Source organism: Macrosteles quadrilineatus, unplaced genomic scaffold (assembly GCF_028750875.1).
Source record: "Macrosteles quadrilineatus isolate MER2022 unplaced genomic scaffold, UCM_ALF_1.0 Scaffold_2__2_contigs__length_208266976, whole genome shotgun sequence".
Taxonomy (NCBI): Eukaryota; Metazoa; Arthropoda; class Insecta; order Hemiptera; family Cicadellidae; genus Macrosteles; species Macrosteles quadrilineatus.
In genome coordinates, this window is record NW_026542595.1 from 106,952,491 (window position 1) to 106,975,712 (window position 23,222).

Below are 23,222 nucleotides of genomic sequence, written 5' to 3' on the forward strand. Positions count from 1 at the left end.
CTTTGAGTATTTATTTGTTAAAAGCTTACCTTCCCAAAAATTTGTTTGCAAGTATTGTATTAAACTCTAAATGTTGCTATGTACTTGTCAAAGCACAAACATAAATATTTGCATTTATTGTTAATTTAAAATGTTTGTTTCTACTATGACTAATACGTAGCAAAATATTTGTGTATTGATGTATACCTGAAATATTTTAATTACGTGTGAATCACGACTATCAAACATATATGGACATTAAATCGGCCAAGTTTAAACGTTCTACTTTGAGTGTAAATGATCAGATTATAGAACTCTTTAGTCGTGGAAGACTGATTTACTGTGATGTTTTTTACTTTCACGCTATTGGAACTTTTAAGTGTTGTTATCAGGGAACGGCCCAGGCTTCGACTTGTTACTGCCTAAAATCGACCATTTGGCGGATAAAATCTTTCATTTATTGCCAAGCAAAAATTTTTTTCAGCTGAGTCCACAAACGATCTCGATTGGAATCAAACCGGCGACATTTGTATTTAAAGGCAAACACTATAACCACTCATCCACCCATACAATGTACAAACGGATTACCACATGTGTCATAGCATTCAATTCCACATTTTCGAGTGCCAACTGTATATTCCTTAGGTTTCTTTGAATATAACATTAACGAAAAGATTACGACAATACGTTATGCAAAACCGTCAACAAAATGTCAAGCCACAACGTCTAAATTGCACGTTACGATTGTAAACCGACGCAAACTTGTGACGCACAGTAATTACTAAGTTGGCAATACTGACTGAGGTCTGCGGTTGGCAGCCCTGCTTGTTATAGAAACACGTGTAATAGGAGTTGGAGAGAAACGCTAAATCTAACCTATTACATAATTGCTGTCAGAAAAACGGGACGTTATTGATGACTGTGACATGACGAGTACACTTGTGAAATTGACGGAAATTGTATTTTAAAGTTGAGTACAATGTGCTCTTATTGGTTTTAGTCAGTTTACTAGTATGTTTTCATTAGGTAGAATATAGTATTTTTCTGAATTCAATAGTAACAATTGGCTACGGTTTGGTATCCCCTTGGAAAACCCGAGGAAATCCGTCAAAGCACACAGAAAAAGGTTTACACTGTTACCTTCTGAGGAAATGGGTTCTTGACCCAGTTTTATTGTTGACTTTGAATATTATATTTGCTACCATTACCCATTAAAATGGAAACGTCACCTAAGTGTGTATTTTAACCCAATTATGAGTGAAGGATGAGTCTAGAATGGGGTTAGATGATCTGTGTAGCTTTGTTGCTAACACCATATGTTTCATTAGCCAGGATTATTCAATTAAACCCCAACTAAGGACAGCTGGGCTTAGTTTCAAACCAACAAAAAGCTACTAATTTCTATACAACCGTATAGCGAATAGTTGATGTCTGATTCAACTGTAAAATCATTACTTTCTAGACCCTAACACAACACAGGTACTATTTTAGATAAGTTTTTTAATATTTTAAGCTGAATATGATTTGTATGCCAGATGAATGTAATGTATTAAAATTATATAAAAAGTTCGAGGACACTAATTTTGGCTAAATATTTATCTTAAAACACTGGTACTTGAACACTAGAACACCAGTAGTAAATAGAAAATTCTAAAGGAAAAAATCTTTTAACTGCTGCTTCTTACTCTATTGACTAGGTGTTTCAATTGGCTTAAGTTTTCAGTTTATTAATTTAATGCAAATATACATTTTTTCTACATTTGATTTCACATATCATTTCAGATTGAAATAACCCCATACAATATTTTAATAACCATTACCGACACTCTATTTTTTTTATGTACATATTAAACTAAGAATGAAGTTTTAAATGAAAATGTAAAGAAATTAGCATATTCTCGAAGTACGATAAGCTTTTCCTAGAGTCTTTCCCGCGGTTTCATCACATCTGGGGAGTTTTGTATTTGCGCCTTTGTTCACCAGAAAACAGAGACACAAAAGAGTTCCCTCCACTTTAATGTTTGTGACGTGAAAAGCCCGGATGACAGTCAGCATTTTTGACCAGAACGTACAGTTGTGTTTGCATCGACCTACATTTTATTCTGTAAAATAAATTTCGTAACTAGAGAAAGAAAGGTTTAGGGGGTTACAGAATTTAAAACCTTAAGTTAAGGAACTGTTACCACATTGTTTATGTATTTTATTCAATTTTGTACTAACCTTATGCAAATAAAAATAGTATTAGTCAGTAGCAAAAAGTATTAGTCAGTAGCAAAAATGGTTTGAATCTGCTGTTTGAATAATTGGGATCTTAATAAATGGTCCAGACAAAAGTAGAATCTGATCTTAGAAATTATTAAAAAACACGCATCGCATTGCAAACAAATCTTACATTCACATTTAATTTAGTGCCTTAGTTCCGATATCGTATCAATTCATTGACAGTGGTTTGGTTTGGCAATTAAAATCGTAAAACAGAGTAAGTAGGAAAGCACATTAATGAATTGTGATAGTATCACTTAACATGTAAAAGTAATTAATTTGAAATCTCTATTTAAAAACTATTTGAAAATTGCAATCTTAATATAACAGTTAACAGCAATATAACTTATAAAGTGATTTTCACGGAAACAAAGTACATAGGACAAACAAGAGTTGTAATGAAATATATGGAAAGATCGATTTTATAAACTGGTTACAATTAAATTTTAAATCCTAAAGGATTAAATTAAAATAATTAACCTTACGACCCTGCCACGTTCCGCCCAGAGGACTATCCGCCTCAAGGTCCACTACAACCAGGCCAAATGAAGTTCCTATGCAAAACAAATGTATTGACTGCAAGACCACTAAAACATCAAAGTGGATGGGTCAAAAGTGTAGTGCTTGTTATCAATGGGAAATCAACAACAATGGGGAGAAAAGGCCCGAAGGAATGGGAGAGGAAAATGACGGCAATTTCGAGAGTTGCAGAACAACTCGGAAGAAAATATTTAAGACTTAACATGATCCAAGACAATTTATTAGACGTTCCAAGCTTCCAAGAACCTAACACAACAATTTGTTACTTTTTACTCATAAATGACATTTTAACACTATAGTGACCTGATGTATAAGTTCTAACACGTTTATGGTAAAAAAGCCCATAAGTTTACCAAATGATAAGTAACAATAGTAAACGTTTAACAAAATTCAAACTACTATTAAAGTAATTTAAGCTAGTATCATTTCTTTAAGACGGTGACGCAAGTTTGGGTGTTTATGTCATAAAAACATAGTGAGTGTAAATTGGAGTAAAATGATTTGTTCAGTATTGTTTCTGAACTAAAACCCAGCTGGGTCCAGTTTCAAAACACCAAAACGCAATTTACTCTTCATCCAATAGTCTTTTTATTATTGGTTGTTCGGTTCGTTCAAGATTTCATGAATCTTTCTTTGGGCAAAAACATTTTTAGATTATTCTTATGCATATATTGTTTTATTTTGTCGCTACATTACTGATTTGGTTTATTTTTTTCAGGACGCCGAAGTAATCGAAAGGTTGAACGAATCTGGAGAGTTGAGAAGGATACTAAAACCTTACAAGGTAAGTATTTATAATCAAGTGGTATGGTAATAGCTAATAAACATACATTAATCATTTGTTTTCCTAAGTATTAAAATTAAATCGTTACCACTTGCTTATCGCTCTAATTTGAACCCACAGAAATTAAATTATATTACATCACATAAATCTATAAGTTTAAGTAGGACACTTTTCGTTAAATAATTAATTTTTCCAATTAAATAATTAATCATGTTTGTACTTCTACTGTAAGGTAATTTATTAGTTCCAACGTTCAATTTCGAGTTATAACCTAACATTGATGTATGAAGCTGATATTTAACAGTTTATTAAGCCACCACATACACAATAGATTACTACAATGAGACATTTCGTTGTTTCTAATTAAATGTAAACACTGAGAGAAATCCAACCCTGCGACAGTAACGGGAGAGCTCAGGACGGCAGGTGGCTGTAGGGAGGGGGGTAAATGACGTAAGAGAGAGGGGGTAAAATGGGGGGGGGGTAATGAGGGCCATTTACAGAACAATGCAACGCCACTGTTGTTGATGAACTGGTGAAAATCTCCTCAGTATCATAACCGTTGTCGTAATGGTGATATTTATCACAAACCTCTTCGACGACATTGAAAAGATATTCTTTTACGTTCTTGCCACCAAGATTGGTTGTACGAATATATGATAGGTTCGTCTTAAGTCTTAAAATGATAGTTTGGGTTATACTAGTTTTGGGTCGACTACCCATTTTCAATTCCAAAAACAGTAATAAAAAGTTGTAGTCCATAAAAAAACCCATGACAGATGTCTCCATCAATAAATAAATACACGTTGGTACATTAAGTTTACATACAAAAATTGTGTTAAACATGTTTTTAATGTAAACTTTACGTATCAACGTGTATTTATTTCTTGATGAACATTACTGTCCGATTTTAGGATTTCATGGACTACAACTTGATGTTTTCGAATTCGAAAATGGGTCTTTGACCCGAAACTAGTAATATTATCAACCTACGTCAAATTATCAACCTACTGTTTTAAGACTAAAGACAGACACCTACATAATTTTTAACTAGTATGTGTCTGCACTTTAAATGTTAGATTTTAGATGTTTACTTCGTGGTGTCACAGAATCAATAATGTCTCTGGAATTGAGTCAATTATAGTTTATGAATAATCCGTCCCGAAAATAACAGTTTGATACAATCTGTTTTCGATTGCAGCGGCAAGATATATCACAATGGTTATTTATGTGTTTTATGTAGAATTGTCAAAACACTGATTGGTACAGTATTAAAAAACTTTTCGACAGTTGAATTTTGACATAATTTTCCATAGAAGATAATAATTTTTCGATTAAAAAACAAATTTCCTAAAAAAATTAAATTACGAGTAACTTCATAACTCGTGAGCTTATTTTAAAAGTTCTACAGTGACAATTTTATTGACCCTACAAGAATACCTACAAACTTGGCTATTGCATTTTAACCAAAGACGAAAGCACACACAAAGTTATCCAAATAAAAAAGGCATTAAGCAGAAACCAGCACACTCATATATGTATGGACATGAAACAAAAATTGAAACCAATTTAAAAATAGGATGAAAAGTGCATACGATTCATCCAAAACCAATGTCAAAACCAATATACTTCTATCTCTATCCAATGTTCAGTTTGATCAGTGTAGTATACTTTGTTGAGATTTAATTTCAAGGTCAACTTCCTAAGTGTATTGAAATTTCTCTCTAACCTTGATTTTATCAGCTAAATTTGACCTTGTTTGTCCGTTGAAGCATTTGATAAGACGCGTTCAAGCGGAATTCATCCAATGTTTAATCAACTAAAATGTTTTAACACCTTAGTCATGCCTCAGTTTTCAAATCTTAGTTTTTAAGCAAACACATTTTTACAAACTAAGAAAAATATAATGAAATACGTTCTTCATAATTACTCAAAATATTAAAAATTACATTATCTAGTGGTTTTATAAAACGTGTTTTATTGTATTCAGAAAATAGCACCAACACGTAAAGGTTATAAACAAGAAGAAATGTATTACCAGTTAACCAATAGGCCATTTCTAATGTTTTTATTTATTTAAATTTGGCTAAAATTGTATGCGAATTTCATTGTCAAGTCAAAAAGTCGATATAAGAGCAGCGAATTGCATTCATACCTAAAATCCATCATTATCGATGGATATTTTTTAAACATTAAAATAAACACGGATTGCCTTTGGCTGGAGCTTGGGATTATGTGCAGGAGTTCTCGATTCGAATCCAGTTACTCACTATAATGATTTTAGCCATGTAATTCCGAAAATTTGCAAACTTAACTAACTTAATACATAGGCCTATGGCATTTAGGTAGGATAAGTACTTTTAAATAAAAAAAAATACAGCAATGAATTTTAGTGATTCCTATTTATGAAACTACAGCAGTAAAATTTAAAGCTATGAAAATAAATAAACATGGACGATACATATGTAAAAATCATGAACACTTTTAACTTGCAGTTTTAAATTAGTAAAACATGTTATCACACACTATTTAGTTGTTAAACCACTTTGGTCCAAGCCAAAGTTGGAACCTATTTTCAATTGCAGGAACATGTCCAGACCTTGTTAATATAAATTGGATAGTCAGTAATTACAAACTATGGTAGCTCCCAGCAATTGTGGAAGTTAGCGTTTAACTTAACAGCAAAACATATAGTAAAATATTTCTTTGTAAGTAAATCGCGTTGTATAGGCTTTGACGGATTATCAAAAATTATGAAAAGGACAAGCTTCTGGAGTTTTTATTAGAAAATGTTTAGAGAACGATTTCTGAAAAGATGATTTTTAATTTCCGAATTTCTTTATGTAAAAGGATATCTGCGATGGAGAGAACAGATCTCCGAAATCGGTTTTTCTAATCGTGACCTATTTTTCTACCAAGCCTTATTATCTTCTACATTTCTGACTTAAGCGTTCATTTTTTGCTTGCTGCGTAATTTATTCTACATACATATGTTATCTTTTGATAACTATTCTTCTGCGTTCTTTGACTCTTTACTGATTTTCTTGTATATTCCACATACATACTTTGATCATATGTTACCTAAATTATTCTCGGTACTTGGATAGTTTTTGACTAATTCCTTCTAATACTTTGCTAACTTTTTGTACTTTGGTCTCTCGCTGCCTCATATTCTGTGTAGATACTTATGCCAACTAAAATATTCACACCTTTTTTACGATTTATTTGTTCTGTATCGGTCGCAAGTATAGTCCAAGGGTGTACAGAGGTGTCGCTGCCACCACTACTCTAGAAAGAGAGAGTATTCCGTAATGAAAATGAAAATAATAATGTTGGTACTGGAAAAACTTGAGTTTAAGGTTTATTGAGCTAACAGATATAACGTGTAGGTATATATTTAGTTTAAGCAATGGTGTAGAAAGTACGATTCGTGAAGCACGGATAATAACCTCGATGACAATTTCCGCGTACCCCCTCCCTATTCCAATACGGGATCAAGTACCTTCAACGCTCTGGATTCACCATTAGTAGATAAGCCTAAAAAAAGCTGTAAAAGAATAAGACAACTGTTACAACAAAGCTTAAACAAAAAAAATCTAAAACAACTACATCTTACACTTAGTTAAGGGATGGGACACGCTACATTTCAGTGTACACCCTTCGATTGCTAGCATCTGCGTACTTCCATCCTTTACTGACGCAATCCTCTCCTGTTCCAGAGCCCGGACGCCTGTACCACCTGCCAGGTCTGTGGAGGATACAGGTTGCTGCCATGTGCTGTCTGTAACGGCTCCAAGAAGTCCGTCCACAGAAACCACTTCACTACAGAGCTGGTAGCTTTGAAGTGTATGAACTGTGACGAAGTGGGACTCGTCAAGTGTTACGCCTGTTAACATTGAAATTTTGAAACCCTATACAGGACGTAACCCAGCTCTGATGTTAACACTTCAATATACATCGATTGTACATTTAGTCTTAAAGATGGTTGACAGGGTTTGGCAAGATAGCACTTTGGCAGGCTAAAAATAAAATAAATAGGGTATCTTCTATAGGTGGTTACTTTGTTTCTCACTTTGTTTATTTGCTTCTTTGTTTTGTTGTGTATCTGTTTCTCAATGGTATTTTGTATTTAAGGACTATCTGCAATTTAAATACTAAATGTGTTCCTGAATAATAAAATTATATTATTTTAGGCAAATCAATAGTTTACATCTAAGTGCACTGTGTTTATTTCTGTTGCAGATTGAACTATATAATTTTCGGTCGGATATAATTCGTAATAATATTTTTTTTATTGTTTCCTTGTCCCCCTACAGAAGTCTGTGGCATTGTTGGTGGTTGATAGGCACCCAACATAAATAACATGATATATTTAAATAGTTTATGTAATTATATCTCAAATATATTTCCAAACATAGTTGAAATCAACCATAACATATATTTGAAATACAGTACATTTCAGACCTGTTCTCCTCTCACAAGTTAACACTACTGACTTGAAAAATCGAATCAAATCCTTTACTGTAGTCAAATTGAGCTTAAGAGTTGGCATGAGTTAAATACAGTTACACACTGATATGAAATATAGGTGTTTTTTTTAAGTGTGCCACCATTGGGATCTCAGTAACTAACGATTTTACAGCAAACTTTAAATGGGGAACATTCTCTTGTTTTTAAAGAGGTTCAAAAATTATTAAATGAAATGTTTGTAAATGGCCGCCATTTTTCAATATGGCTTTGAAATTTCTAATGGATCACCCTAAAAAAAGTAAATAAGTCAAATAAGTCTTAAAATTGCATCCACATTCCAAAAATATCATAAAATTCGTTAAAAATATTAATTCTATTATTTCAAAAATGGCAGCCATTTTCCAAAATGGTCCAGTTCCAAACTTGAAAAGTGGTAAACTGTGTATTTTATGGTCTTTATGGAATGTGGATTCAATTTTAAGACTTATTTGACTTATTTACTCTTCGCATTTTCGCTACAAACCTACTTGTTTAGGAGCTACATGATGTAAAATGTACACCGGAAGTCATTTTTTCATAGGCTGTAACTCCTAAACGAGTGGAGTCATCGAAAAAAATGTCAGGAATAAAAAAGTTTTTAAATTGCATGTTCTATCCGAAAACATGATAAAATATAGGGTGTTCCATTATAAATTCCAAAGCCATATTGAAAAATGGCGGCCATTTACAAAAATTTCATTTAATTATTCTTGAACCTCTTTAATAACAAGGGAATGTTCCCCATTTAAAGTTTGCTGTAAAATCATTAGTTACTGAGATCCCAACGGTGGCACCCTTAAAAAAAACACCCTGTTTATAAACAAACTACAAGAAACTGAAACCTCTAATGAAAAATCTAAATACATTTCAAAGAAATATATTCCTAGAGTCCACAGATACCACCATGCTTCTTCCAAAAAATGTATCTCTCCTAATTACTATATTATTTATTGTGAAAATTTAAATTAGTGTTTGTTTAACCCCACCCATCACTTTGTATTTAAAATGTTGATAAGCTCTTTATAGGGATTTCAATAATTTAATTAAATGTATGTTATGTAAAAGAAATTATAACTCTTTTTATGTAAATAATTTTAGAAAACTTGCTACATAATTGAGATCATGCTTTCAGCAACGAACTAGTGTAGAAAATTTGTTTTGGAATATAATTTGTTTTATAGATGTACAGCAAAGTGTTATCCTGCCAAGCCAGAACCTTCGGCCTTGACAACATATGTGACGATGTTCTTCGTAAAATATTTCATAACTGACAATTTTGTGTCGTAATATTTTGCATTTTATGTTGCTATTGTGGTTAGCAAGAAGTCTGAGTGAGACGAATTCTATTGGTGTTTGGATTGGGTTGATCTTATTTCTACTTCAAAGTCAAACACCTGTAAAAGAGGATTTATCATAAATCCATTTCAAGACATTTCAACAACATTTATTAATATAAATATTTCAATTTGTAGTATATTTAGTGAGCTATTTACACTGTAAATGAAACTTAAAATAAGTCTATGTTATGTTCAAAGGCAATTCTGCGTTGTATTTTAACTTATGATTTATTAACCAAAACTAAGTTTTTAAGGTTAAATTTCAAACTGAATTCTAGTTTTGACTTACTTGACTTAATTCCTGTCGTTCCGATCGGAACATAGGGCGTCCACGAGACGTCTCCAGGCCTGTCTTTCTCCCGCCAGTCTTCTGAGCTCCCCCCAGGTCTTTCCCTCTGTAGCTGCCTCCTTTTCAACTGTTCTCCTCCAAGTGTTTCTTGGCCAACCTCTACGCCTTGCTCCTTGAGGGTTCCATGTTAGGGCCTTCTTCTCTATTGCGCCATCTGGTTTCCTTAAGGTGTGCCCAATCCAGTTCCATTTCTAGTTTTACACATCATTAAATTTCATTCTGAAATATTTTGATGAATAGGCCAGCTCAAATATTTTAATCTATGATTTCTATTTTACTTTTATTTTAAAAGTGATGCATTTAATTACTTTACAAAAGCCTTGACTTTAAGACAGCTATTGGTGTAAATTTTCCATCAGAGTCAAAACCAAAACTAACACTTTGTATATTCTTCCAGTCCTACGTAATTCTTAATGCCTTAAAAACTTAATTAATAAACATATTGCTTAATTATTGGGATAAATTTTGCAAAATCGTTAATCTTTTAGAGTTAAAATTTAAAGGTAATCAAACTTTTATTTTTTCCATGCAGACCTCCAACATATTTTTTCTCTTAAAAAGTAATGAATTATTGCAAATATAATCCCAAAGACAAATCTTTATGTTTATTAATTGGGTTTAAACTTTAAGTACCTTATTTGATATTTTACAATATGTCTACATAAAAATAACTCGTTTGCTACTAAATGCCCTTAGTCTCTTTCCTCCAATATTACAACTCGTTCATTTATAGCTAAAATGAACGCAATAACGTGTATATTGCTTGTATGTAAGGGATTACGATGTCAAATTTGTCTAAGATAACTATGTAACAGTATCTTTTTTTAAGTTATACATTGTAAACCTTACATATGATTTTATTACTTTTATGGCTTTAATTAAAAGGTTCAATTAATTGAATATACCTTTTCTGCCTTGATTATTGTAATTTATATTTGTTGTAAGCTCAATTGATTTTGTAATAGTTAAGTTTCTATGTATAATACAACGAATGTTATTTGTCTCTAAAATTTGAGATAATGGTGCTTTAATGTTGATTGCATTGTTTGTACATAAATGTTGTAAAAATAAATATTTAAAGCTGTTGTACTTAAAACGTGTGTGTTCATTCTAGAAACCGAATTTCCATTGTTTTAATTATTTGAAAAGGTTTCAACTATTTTATAATATTTTTAAGATCGCCTAACAAAATAATTAAAAACACTATCTATATTTAGGACTACAAAATTTAATACAATTATTTTTCCACACATTCAGGAATCAAACATAAATTTCGAATTTTGAAAATTTAATTTATGAAAGGGAACGAGTTACATTTTAGCCCAAGATTAAGTTTTGCGGCTGTTTAACAAAAAGGTGACACAAATATTTAATAGTTAGTTTTCAAAAACTATAAGTAAACCTATATATAAAACACAAATATTTAATAGTTGAATTTACAAAAATAAATAGAGATTTTAAAATATACTAGACATCAGTGAGGATATTTATTTTCAATAATAATGGTTCTTTTTCTTTCATTGCGAAAAATTAAAGCAATCTACTACTAACCGAGCATATACTTTTATTATTTAAATACCTTATCTTAAAAAAAGATGTAACTCATGTTATTTTGGACACATAAAACCCCATAAATAACCACAATTTTGATGATACAGATGTGTTATGCATTTATTGAAGTAGCAAAGAATGAATTATTTATCAAAACAAAATATTTATTCTCAAAGCAAAAAGGTCCTTTCATATTTTTACCATAGTTTTTATTTTGGTGAGAGATGGTATTGTTTGTTTTATCATTCTACACTACATTAAACCTTATCAAAAATACAAACAATTTAATAAGCACTCCTAAGGCGAATTAGATAGTTTTTATTTTGATAAAAACCCAGATTATTTATTTTACCATTATCCACACTACATTTAAGAGTACAAAACTTGCTACAATCAATTTTATAAACCCCCTTAAGACAAATCCTAGACACGTGGTCTCATTAGTTTTACCAGGAAAACTAAACAGTTTTCCACACGTGTGAACAATTAGGAAATAAGGGTCGTTCTATTTTAATTGAAATTCATGTAAACATGTTTTATTTTTTTAAGATATTGTTCTTTAGCATAGTAAACTGAACCCTGTAGAAAACTAATACTTGAAAAATTACTATTATATTTATTTAGGTTCAACGATGGGTGTTTTGACATTAATATTTAGAAAGTTACTTTTGGGATAAACGTATAATACCTACTTCAACCATGATTGATTAAAAATCAGACTCAAAATACAACTGTAATTTTTTTCTCTTGTAGCTATCCTCATCTGAATTTATTTCTCTCTGTGTTTTTTTTTTTATTATGGCCTATATTCTCTTTGACACGTGAACCAAAATGTTACCCTTTTAACTTTTGAGTATTGTAAAACTAGAAAAAGACATTTGATTTTTGATTAGGAAATATTTGATTCTTGATTCTTGACACATTTTTATAAACAGTTGAGTTTAGTTTCAAAGTATTATAAACACAATGACAGTCTCAATGTAAAACTGTCTAAATAAACTCAGCCATATTACCATATATCGAGGCCAAAATTGGAATTAAATTATACAAGTTATAAGTTAAAACTCTATACAAGGTGGTGTATGAACGCCTAACAATTATTTTGATCTATTAAACTAATCGTTACATAACTAAATATCACAAAATTTCTTAACTTATATCATTATTTTTTAGATGTCTGGATTTAAGCTAATGATAACATCGGTCGATGAAGAAGCGAAAACCGTTTTACATAACATGAAAATCCTAGTCAAGCTATTTCCACAAATACGGGCACCACTGTTTGCGGCTTTGCTGGGTAAGTAAGCCTAATATTGTTTAAAATTGAATAGCATTTAACAATTAGTGAATGTAATGAAAACTTAAAATGTCTGGGTACTGTCTAATGCATAAGTCTGATGGCTACATATTGTGTACTACTTAGTGATGAATAAAATTTTTGATTACTGAATTTTGAACAACTTCTGTAGATATCAAATGCTAAAAGTTACTCGGCAATACCGTTTGTGTTGCCAGTAACTATCGTAGGTTGGTTAGTCTATGTCAAAGCAATTAAGGATTCCCGCTAAATTTGCTCAACTCTATCAAACTAATCCTAGATTACCCGCCTGAACTGTCTCTAATGGAGGGAAGACGGTTACAGAAAAGGTCAAAGGTATTTTGTGTAGACAGATTTGTCAAACAATTAAATAAAATGCATTTTTGTGTCAGAAAAGTGTTAAATGTATATGTCATTTATGTATTTATCTTATCCAAAATAAATAATGATAATGAGATTCTTATTGGAAATAATATGTTATAAAATAATAAAGTCTTGTAAAAATTAAATACTTAAAGCAAAAGTGCTAATTGGCCTGTAAATAGTAAAAGTTTTAATTAAGATGATTTGTGGTGAGGATTTGTATGTAATGGGTTACAGAATATACAGTTGGAATTATCATGTTAGGAAGGGTTGGATGACCTTTTAAAGGAAGATTTGAAGAGATTTCTGATCAAAAAAAAATTATTGTTGACAGGTTGTTAAGTAGTTATTAATCTTAACTATTCAATTCAGCATCAAGTCAATCAAAATTCATCAACCAATGCTTATATTTACAGTTAATCGTTGTTTAAGTTTAAACTATCATAGGATATGTCATTATTAAAGGTTATTATATGTTATTCAATCAAATTCTGTTATATCGTGTGTATAGTTAAAAGAATGTTTCAATATTAAGGTTGGCAACACTGTTCATGCAAGCAGTTTAATTACTCTAAAATAGTGTTCATCGATTGAATTATTTGAAAACACATGTGACTGTGAAAATGGATTAGAAGCACGCCAGGATAAAGATACATGCGAGAAAATTATTTTCATCCATGAAGAAAAGTGTATAAAAAATTCAAATACCAGTCAAGAAAATACTATTTGCCCAGTCAATAAAGGGATTGTTTTGGAAGTAATTAGTGGAAGGCTGATTTGTTGCCCATCGACTATTACCATTTAGACAAGTGTTCAGCAAAAAGTCCCCTCCCTTACCCCCCTTGCTTCCCCCCCTGTGACCCTCCAAACATATATAGTGTGAAGGTTTTGTAAATCACGTGTTTCTCGATTGTTAAACGACTTATTGAATTGCAAATGGTTTTATTGTCTTTGTTATAAAATTTCCTACAATCCTGTTTGGTTAACTTTCGTCGTAGCTGTTACCGTTTGTTTGTTATTTGTATAAAAATGTGAAGATTTATATATTTTTGAACATATAATTTTATTTTTGTCGCCTTAACTTTTTTCGCTGACGTTTTATAAAAATATGTTTAGTTGTAGCTGCTTTCATTAGCTTTAGAATTATGTATAATAGTACTTAATTTAATGAAAATCCTGCGAGATTCAGCCGGTGTAATGTGGTGTTTGTACTCAGTCTCAGTTAAAGTGGGTTTGGTCTAAGTGGGGCTGGCGCGAAATACTATTGTTGTTGTAATATGGAGATATTTTTTACTTAAGATACACTATTGTATTATCCTAAAAAATAATTATTTAGTTTATTTTAAAAAGCATGGAATTATTTTTTTAGGTATGTAGTATTTAAAAAAAATGTTATCTTTGAACAAAGATCTGGAAGTTAAAAATGTAGCATACATCGAATTGCAATTGTTTTATTCCCTTTGTAATAACGTTTCCTACAATCATGTCCAGTTAAATCTCGTCGTAGCTGTTGCCATTTGTTTTTTATGCGTAGGATGATGTAAAGATTAATATTTTTTGAACTTGTAATTTTATTTTTTTTTTGCAAAACTTTAACGCCGTCATTTTATGAAAGTATTTTTCAAATAAAACTGTATCTGCTATCAGCTTTAAAATGATATATTGAAACGTGTAACTTATGGTTATGTAACGCTATATATCAACCGTGAATGCATGGTGTGCACTATTTTTATGTGGCGTTCCATAGCTGATTCGTTACCGCACTCGTGCACGATGTTTCTACCCATTATTGTATTTTTTTGGATTTTTTAAATTTCAAGACACAAAAAAAAACAATAGAATAGTCGATTTAGTTCATACTGTAATTAAACTACTAAACAAACTATAAGTGAATGTATTGAAAATAGGAAAAATGATTGGGGTGATTAGGTTAGGTCCAGGGTAGAAGGATTTGTTTATCTCGGTGTGCTAGGTTTTTTAAACAACCCATTTAACCACTCAATACGTGTAAAGGTCGTGGTACTCCGTTTAAAGATTTATTAAAAGAATCATTCATATAAGTTTGCGATTTCATTGAGGAAAATGATGATTGCCAGCATAGTATTCCTAACCTTTGGTAATTGATGAAAAATATATCAGGCAGAGACCAGGTTTATGAAACAAAATACTTCAAAACATTATTACTTAATCACTTGGTGAAAGACTGCTTATAAGACTACGAACCTAAAAATAAATCCTCCATAGTTTGTTTAAGAGATAGGGTTGGAAAAGATTTTCTCTGAAACTTGGCACATAATAAAAGGCATAACGATGATAAGATTAAGAGAATCGTTTCTACAGCTGCGGCTTTGATAAGACAAGAAATTAAAAGCCGAGTGTATGATGACTCGTCTTACCCCAGTGTTGAAAATATAAGATCAGTGGGGAAAGAAGTTGTAAGGGGAAATTTTTAATTCGATGTATGAGTAATTCTTAACTTCAAATCATGATAATGCAATTATTTTGTTCAAAAATAACATTCTATAAAACCATTACGTACATAAAAAATGATTTCATGCTTTTTAAATACAAGGATAGAAATAAATTGTATTAACTGTACATAGGTTTTATTTCGGTTGTTTTTTTTAGCAAATTCCTCATATATAGAATAAGCTATTACCGTAGGTCTCATGGTAAGACCTAAGCCCAGCGGGCCCGATTTTACTTTTTCGTTTTGAGGCCCTCTGAGGCCACAGACACCCTCCACCGTTCAAATGCATAATTAAAATGTAATATTTAAGATCATAAATTTATATATAATAATATAATGATAAAATTATATGTATGAGTCCGTTAGCGTGATAACTCAAGCAAAAATGATCCGATTTTGATTAAATTTAATACAAACGTATCAATTTACGTTTATTCGAACGAGTTTGCGAACCAGCAAGATCGGACTCTGGGAATAGGGGTTTATGAGAGTTTTTATGGGATAAAAGTTGGTTATTCCCATTTACCCCCTAAAACCACAAAATATTACAATTTCGGACTGATTCTGTCAACTGGCTGCAATTAAAATACGTAAAACCCATATCATTTCAATAAAAATAGACTTAACACACAAAGGTTGAAATTTAAAAGTGAAACAATTTACATTCAACTTAAATCACAAGAAAACTACTAAATATATCGATTACACTCTTATGACGTTTTTTGTAGAGAATGTTTTAAGGATTAAAATGGCGAAACAAAATGTATTCTATTGCTGTTTGTTTCTGAGATATTGATAAAAGGACAAACACTTAAAACGGTGTAGGGAGGGGCAGCGAGAGAGGGAGGGATGGGGACTTTTTAGAAAATGTTTCTTATATGATCTACTAACATCCATGAAAAAATCAGCCTTTCACTAATAATTACTTCCGACAAAGCACTATTTTGTCCCTTTATTGACTGGGCTATATACAATTTGTATTTATCAAGAAGATAATCGACAGTTTTTTTTTTATTATTATAAAGACAGCAAGTTTCCATTATTGATCGGGCAATATCAACTTGCTCATTTTATGTAACAAAATTTATTAGTAAAAATACAGTCCACTTTTCCCTAAAATGAAAACCTTTTACAATATCTATTTTAGTCAATACTTACCTAAACATAATCATCTAAAACTTAAGTTATAAATTAAATAAATCCTATGTAACCTAAGTAAACAGATAAACCTGATTTGGCGGGAAACGTGTTATACTGATGAAATGTGTCTTGGTTCCCGCGCAAATCACATTTGGCGGGAACAGTGAGCCACATAATGAGTTGATTAGCTTCACCGTAGCTGCCTTTGGCTCAACAGATATTATTTGAGGTCTTTGGATTTTTTTTTAGTATGAACCATGAACAAACTTGTTGACTTCGTTGAAGTCAAATGTAAGTGCAACATTGAATAAAATTCCTTTCTCAGCTTATACGGTATAACAGGATAAAATTATTGAAAGTAAATTAAAATACGTTTAATAACGCTTTTATCTTTTATTTACACTCAAATCCTGTTAACTCACAAGATGGTAAATACATATCAAACATGCATAAAAATACATCTTTATGAAAAATATAAAATAAATCATAACTATCAAACGAGAAATAATAACAAAAATTGTCAATATCCCAATTAATGTAATTGGACCTCTTTAAATGGCATTCAAAATCTACAATCATTAACCATATAAGCTGAAAGAGACTTTGAGCCAGAAAGCATATTACAAAATTCATGCTTTTTTAATGAGAAATGTTAATGGTTTTCACACTTGTCAGATTATAATTTAGACTAGGGAACCTTAATATAAATTGACCATGTACCAATTTAGGAATTACTTTTGTAATTATTGTATTCAGGCGTTATGTACAATAAAGCGTTGTGTATAGTCTATCAAAAGATACATCTAAACAATATGAAAATATCGGAATAATCTAATTATTCGAAGCGATCAAAATCCGAACTATTTCGAATAGAAACTCATATCATCAGACCCAATAAGCTATTGACATTCAAATTTAAATAAATAACCACTTACAATCTTTGAAACGTATTTCCCGTTTTGTAAATTAACATCACTGTCGTAAATATTTTATGTTGTTAGACGTTTTTATTTCTGTAAATCTATTTAAACAATTCTGATCAAGAATATAGCGCCCTCTATAGTATACTATAGGATACTTGATAGGATACTGTATAAGGATAGCATAGAGGGCGTAATATATATTTCCTTTATTTTCTAAAACATGCAGATTTTGGTATTAAGTGCACGTAAATAAAACAAATTAAGTAAAAAGAAATTGCATTAGTTTTTGTAAAATATTTATAACTCAATGTTGATAGTTACAACCTAGCTGACTGATAAGGTTGTTGACGCCTTAATCTTCTTCAAACAAAGTACATAAACTATCATAAGTTTTAAATTATAGTATAATAAAGACACAGGATCATTTGTTCTCTTAATCCTTTAGTAGGAAATATTTCCAAAACATATACGTACATTTTCATATCAGATGAGAACTCTACAAGTTCATGTTTATTGGATATCTACCAACATTCACGGTCGCTCCTAACTTGTCTACAAATGTTCGGATTATTCAAATGCAACCTTTATATTACTCCTTCTTATATTTGCAAAGTTTCTAACGTACCTTTTTATGACTGTATATTTTTTTAACGTTTGGAATATGAATTATTTGTGATTTAACAATCTTTTTAATCTTATTCGAATTACTGCTAATAAATGATTGAAATTAAATGCTATATAATTGATATTTTCCACAGCGAGGAATCCTTTTTATCAAGTGTAAATATATATATTTTTTTTCAAATTGTGATCACATAATTTTCTATTAAATATTTTACAATCCCTATTAAATATAGCGCAAAAAGATATATGTGTTAATTATTGCTGTTACCATATGAATTCAATAAAGCTTAATTGATGTAGTTTTTAAGCCAATAAGTCCTAGTCTATTATAAATAAGAATGAGAATACTAACCTATGTTTGAAATATATTCCTATTAGTAACTCTATGAACATCTTCAGTCTGGGTATAAATAAAGTATTGATTATAAAATATTTTAACCACACAAATCTAAGTTAAATGTTGGCTTTACACAGACGAGATACTATTAAGGTAAGTAATAAAACTCAAATAGATTTTGTTAACATTTAATAAACAACAAACATGGTAGTTAGAACGCTTGAAATTAAAAACGAATAAAATGATAAAAGGACGACCTTATCCAACCACAGTTGTTGGCATGACAACTAGTTCCGTTCCTTAGAACTTCGTCAGGTCATTGTATACAACCACATCATCAATGTATTATCATGGTATGTCAAAAGAGTCTTTAAAATTCTGTAAAAATCACGATAGTCAAAACTAGTTGTCATACCAACAACTGTGTTTGGATAAGATAATCCTTATATTTTATCAGGTAATGATTAAACTATTAGAACCTCTTTGTTGGTAAATGTTCAACCCATTCTGTGTGTGGAGAGAGATATATATAAACAGAGTTTACAGATTTAGAAATATATTTACTACATAAATCTTGATTACGTATTGGATGAACAGAATTTAATAACAGCAAACAATGAGATTTTATGAGCAAAGTGTTGCGTTTGTTCAGTATATTTAGTATTTTAAACCAAACATCCACGGACTTATACTTATTTGAAAGAAAGTTCTAGGTTATCAACGAATTCTAGGTAAAATTTACAATTTGTAAAACCAATAAAGATTTTATTTTAATTGAAAGCTTTTAAGTTAGTTAAAGTCACCAATCAAGAAATTAAGATACTGCCACTTTTCCATTATACAGTTTCCGCAGACAAGACCAAGGTGTAAAGAGAAGGAAAGTTAAGAAAAGGAAGCTAAGTTAGGAAAAGGAAGTTAAGGAAGGAAGGTTAGAGAAGGAAGCTAAATCCCTACTCCTGCATCGTCTGCGAAGCCCTTACTTGAGAAGATAAGCCAACCTGGAATATAGATTTAAATTTTATTCAAATACACAGTTTTTCATCTTGTGTCTGTTTGAGCTCATTGATTATTTCCACATCTTCTAAAGATAAAAAACGCAAGGTCTCAAATCGCTTGAAATGTATTGAGTAGATACTATATGAGTTTCAAAGTTTGAAAAGATCATTCGTGCATTCAGGTTCTATACTTAGTAGTAAGGACCTAAGCTAATAGCCTACGTAAATCTAAGAGTAACTTTAACTATTTAGTACTTAGTAAGTCCACTTAAAAAAAGGAAAATACATTTACATTAGTTTTCCAACTTTTGGATGTTGTGTATATTTAGTTTTAATGTGTTAGTTAAGTTTTTTTCACCTGAGGACGGTGAAATAACTCATAACTCACGATCTCCAACAATTAACTTCAAACAAAGAATTTTCATTAGATTATATAATATGATAATTTCGATAATTTCTTCCGCAGAAGCTTGAAATGCCTATGCTCGACTAATTAGGTAAATGATTTTCTTTTTCTAGATTTTAAACGTGTAGGTTAAAGTTCTTTAGTACATATTTTTCATAAGCCTTCAGTTTTTTTTTTTTTTTTTTTTTTTGTAATTTGTTTATGGGTTTATGGCAAGGCGAACAAAAAAACAATTAATTATTAGCAACAGTTTCGAAAGTAAAAAGAGATAAAATCATTTGCCAAGTATAAACTGTTGCTGTTGTAATTTTCCTACTCATAAAGATCAGTGATTGTGTGATAGTAGGGTAAAAACTAAGTTAATTTTCTAATTAATGAATAAATGTGTGGATTGTTAACCTATTAGATTACAATGTATTATAATGTATTACACCTAAATCTACCTACTATTAAATAACCCTTTTTACTACTACCTAGTACCTTTTTTTTAGGAGATTTGCTTTAACCAATTGTTGATTTGCAATAGTACCTATAACATAAAAACTTTCATTCTACGTATTACATTTACTACACTGCCTAAGAGAAAATCCAAGTACAATTTATTTGCGCCAAATAATAATCCCTACTTAATTGATATAACTACAATACTCTACAACTACTCTCTTCTATCATAGAATGGTTTCATCCTATTTACATGGACTACGTCTGTTGTCCATTTTCCCGCCTTTTGAAGATGAATCTCGTAGTTGAGGTCCGAGAGCTTCTTCCTCACTTCAAATGGGCCACGATAGGAGGGGGCCAACTTCTTCGATCCTTCGCCAGAATGGGGAGTTGCTAGAAGTATCTTGTCACCCGGATCGTAATGGCGTGGTGTGTGTCCTGCATCATGACGGGTCTTCTGGCGCTGCTGGGCTTTGTGGAGGATGTCCGGGATTTTCTCTCGCACATCATGGATTCTCTTGACTGCTTCTAAGATGTCGTTGTCCGGGATTGTTGGGAGGATGGCCAAATCGATGGGATGAAGAGGCTCATAAGCGTGCAGCAGATAGAATGGTGAGTGTCCGGTGGATTCCTGTATTGACGTGTTGTAGGCGAAAGTCACATTGTCCACAAACTTGCTCCAGTTGGTATGCTGGCTGTTGGAGTAGAAATGAAGCATGTCCAACAGCGTCCCGTTGAAGCGCTCCGTGAGACCCTGTGACTGTGGTCGATATGCCGAACTCTTCTTATGCTGGATTCCTAGGGCGTCGAGAAGCTGTTTCAAGATGTCCGCAGTGAAGTGTGTCCCTCGATCAGTCTGGACCTCTTGAACACACCCGAATCTTGGTAGTATTGTTTCCAATATGAATCTTACTGTAGTTTTTGCGTCTGCTTTCTCCACGGCTTTGGTGACTGCGTATCTTGTGGTAACATCCGTTGCCACAACTATATATTGTTTCTTGTTGGATCTAGGAAGGGGACCGAGATAATCTATCTGTATCTTCATAAACGGGATCGTAGAAGGAGGGTTTATAGGCTGCATTAAACCTGCAGGCTTTCGCTTGTCGGCTTTCCTAAGTTGACAATCTAAACAGGATCGGACGTAGGTAGCGATGTCTTTATTCATTGTCGGCCAATGGTATCGCATTCCTATTTTGTACGCTGTCTTTGTTATTCCCGAATGTGCACCAGAAGATAAGCTATCATGGAATGCATTTAGTATATCTTTTACTAGAGCAGTTGGGACGGCTAGCAAAAGTTTGTTCCCATTTCTAAAGTTGGATTTGTAGTAAATAATATCGTCTTTTAAGACATACATTCTAGAGGCTCTCCTAATCTTCCCACGTGCTCCTACAGGATCGTGAAGTGCATTACGAATGCTTAAGAGATACTCGTCTTCTAACTGGAGTTTGTGAATGTTAACTTGAGTGACCAGGTTTATCAGCATCTCCTCAGCAACTGCTTCATTGTCTATTTCCACGTTGATCGGGTTCCTGCTCAGTCCATCCGGGACCCTCATTACCGCACCAGGCCTATGTGTTATCGTGAAATCAAAGTCAATCAGTTTCATAGCCAACCGATTTAGCCTAGAACTCAAATTCTTAATGTTCTTGTAATACTGAAGACTAGCGTGGTCATTGTAAATAGTAAAATGTCTACCTAGTAACAACGAACGGAAATAATTTACTACAAACACTACACTTAAAAGTTCTAATTCAGACACAGTCCAACGATTCTCCGTATTCTTCAACGTTCTGCTGACGTAAGCAACGGGTCGCAATGTTCCGTCCACTTGGTACTGACACAGCACTCCACCGACTCCTACTCGACTTGCGTCACACATAACCACTGTGTCAAGGTTGTCACTAAAATGAGCTAGTAAGGGTGGAGTAGTCAACGCATCTTTTAACGCCTTAAAGGCCGTTTCATGCTCTTCTGACCATGGTAAGCTACGCGAATCGCAGTGCTCCTTCTTGGTTAACTGCGTTAACGGATGAGCGATTTCACTGTACTTGGGGATGAATTTCCTATAGTATGACGCAGTACCCAGAAAACTCCGCACGTCTTTGACTTTACGGGGACGGGGGAAATCCTGTATGGCCCGAATATTTTCCTGGAGGGGCCTTATACCATTTGGCTGTACTTCATGCCCCAATATTTCAATTTTAGTGTAGAAAAAATGACATTTAGATGTCTTAAGCTTCAAACGAGCGGTCCTAAGTCTTTTGAATGTCTCTTCTAAACTCTTAAGCTGCGAGTCAAAAGTGTTACCATACACGACCAAGTCGTCAATGTATAAAACTATTCCGCGATACAGCAATCCCGCAAAAACCCTGTTCATTGATCGCTGGAAAGCATTTGGACTAGTTTTCATTCCCTGAGGGAGACGGGTATAGCGATACAACCCCTTGTGGGTTATGAAAGTTGTATAATCCCTATGCTCGGGGGCTATTGGCTGTTGAAAAAATGCCTGATTTACGTCCATTTGAGAGTAGAATGACGCACCTTCCAAGGTCTCAAGAATAGTATCTATTCGGGGGAGAGGATATTTGTCATCCACTATTAGTTCGTTTATTTTCTTATAATTATGTACTAAACGAAACTTACCCCCAGGTTTCTTTACCATGAAAGTAGGTGCCGCATACTGGCTCTGACAGTGTTCAATAACGCCAGCTTCTAATAAACCGTCCACCTGTCTATCTAATTCTTCCCTTTCTTTGGGGCCTAACCGATAGGGAGGTAGGGCTACAGGTTCATCGGACTTAACTCTTATCTCGTACGGGGGAATATTGGCTTCCTCTAAGTCTGTATCGTCCTTAGCAAACACGTCCCTGTAAGAATTTATTAGCTCCTGT

General features: G+C 32.4%; 1 protein-coding gene across 1 annotated transcript in view; it reads left to right on the top strand.

Annotated features, from left to right (window-relative positions):
* Positions 1–10,840, top strand: part of LOC128985867 (glutaredoxin domain-containing cysteine-rich protein CG31559-like) — a 195,672-nt gene extending 184,832 nt beyond the window's left edge. The window contains 2 exon segments of the mRNA XM_054405818.1: positions 3,500–3,565; positions 7,285–10,840. Coding sequence (XP_054261793.1) covers positions 3,500–3,565; positions 7,285–7,458 — 240 coding nt within the window. The 3' untranslated portion in view covers positions 7,459–10,840.
* The last annotated feature ends 12,382 nt before the right edge of the window (positions 10,841–23,222 follow it).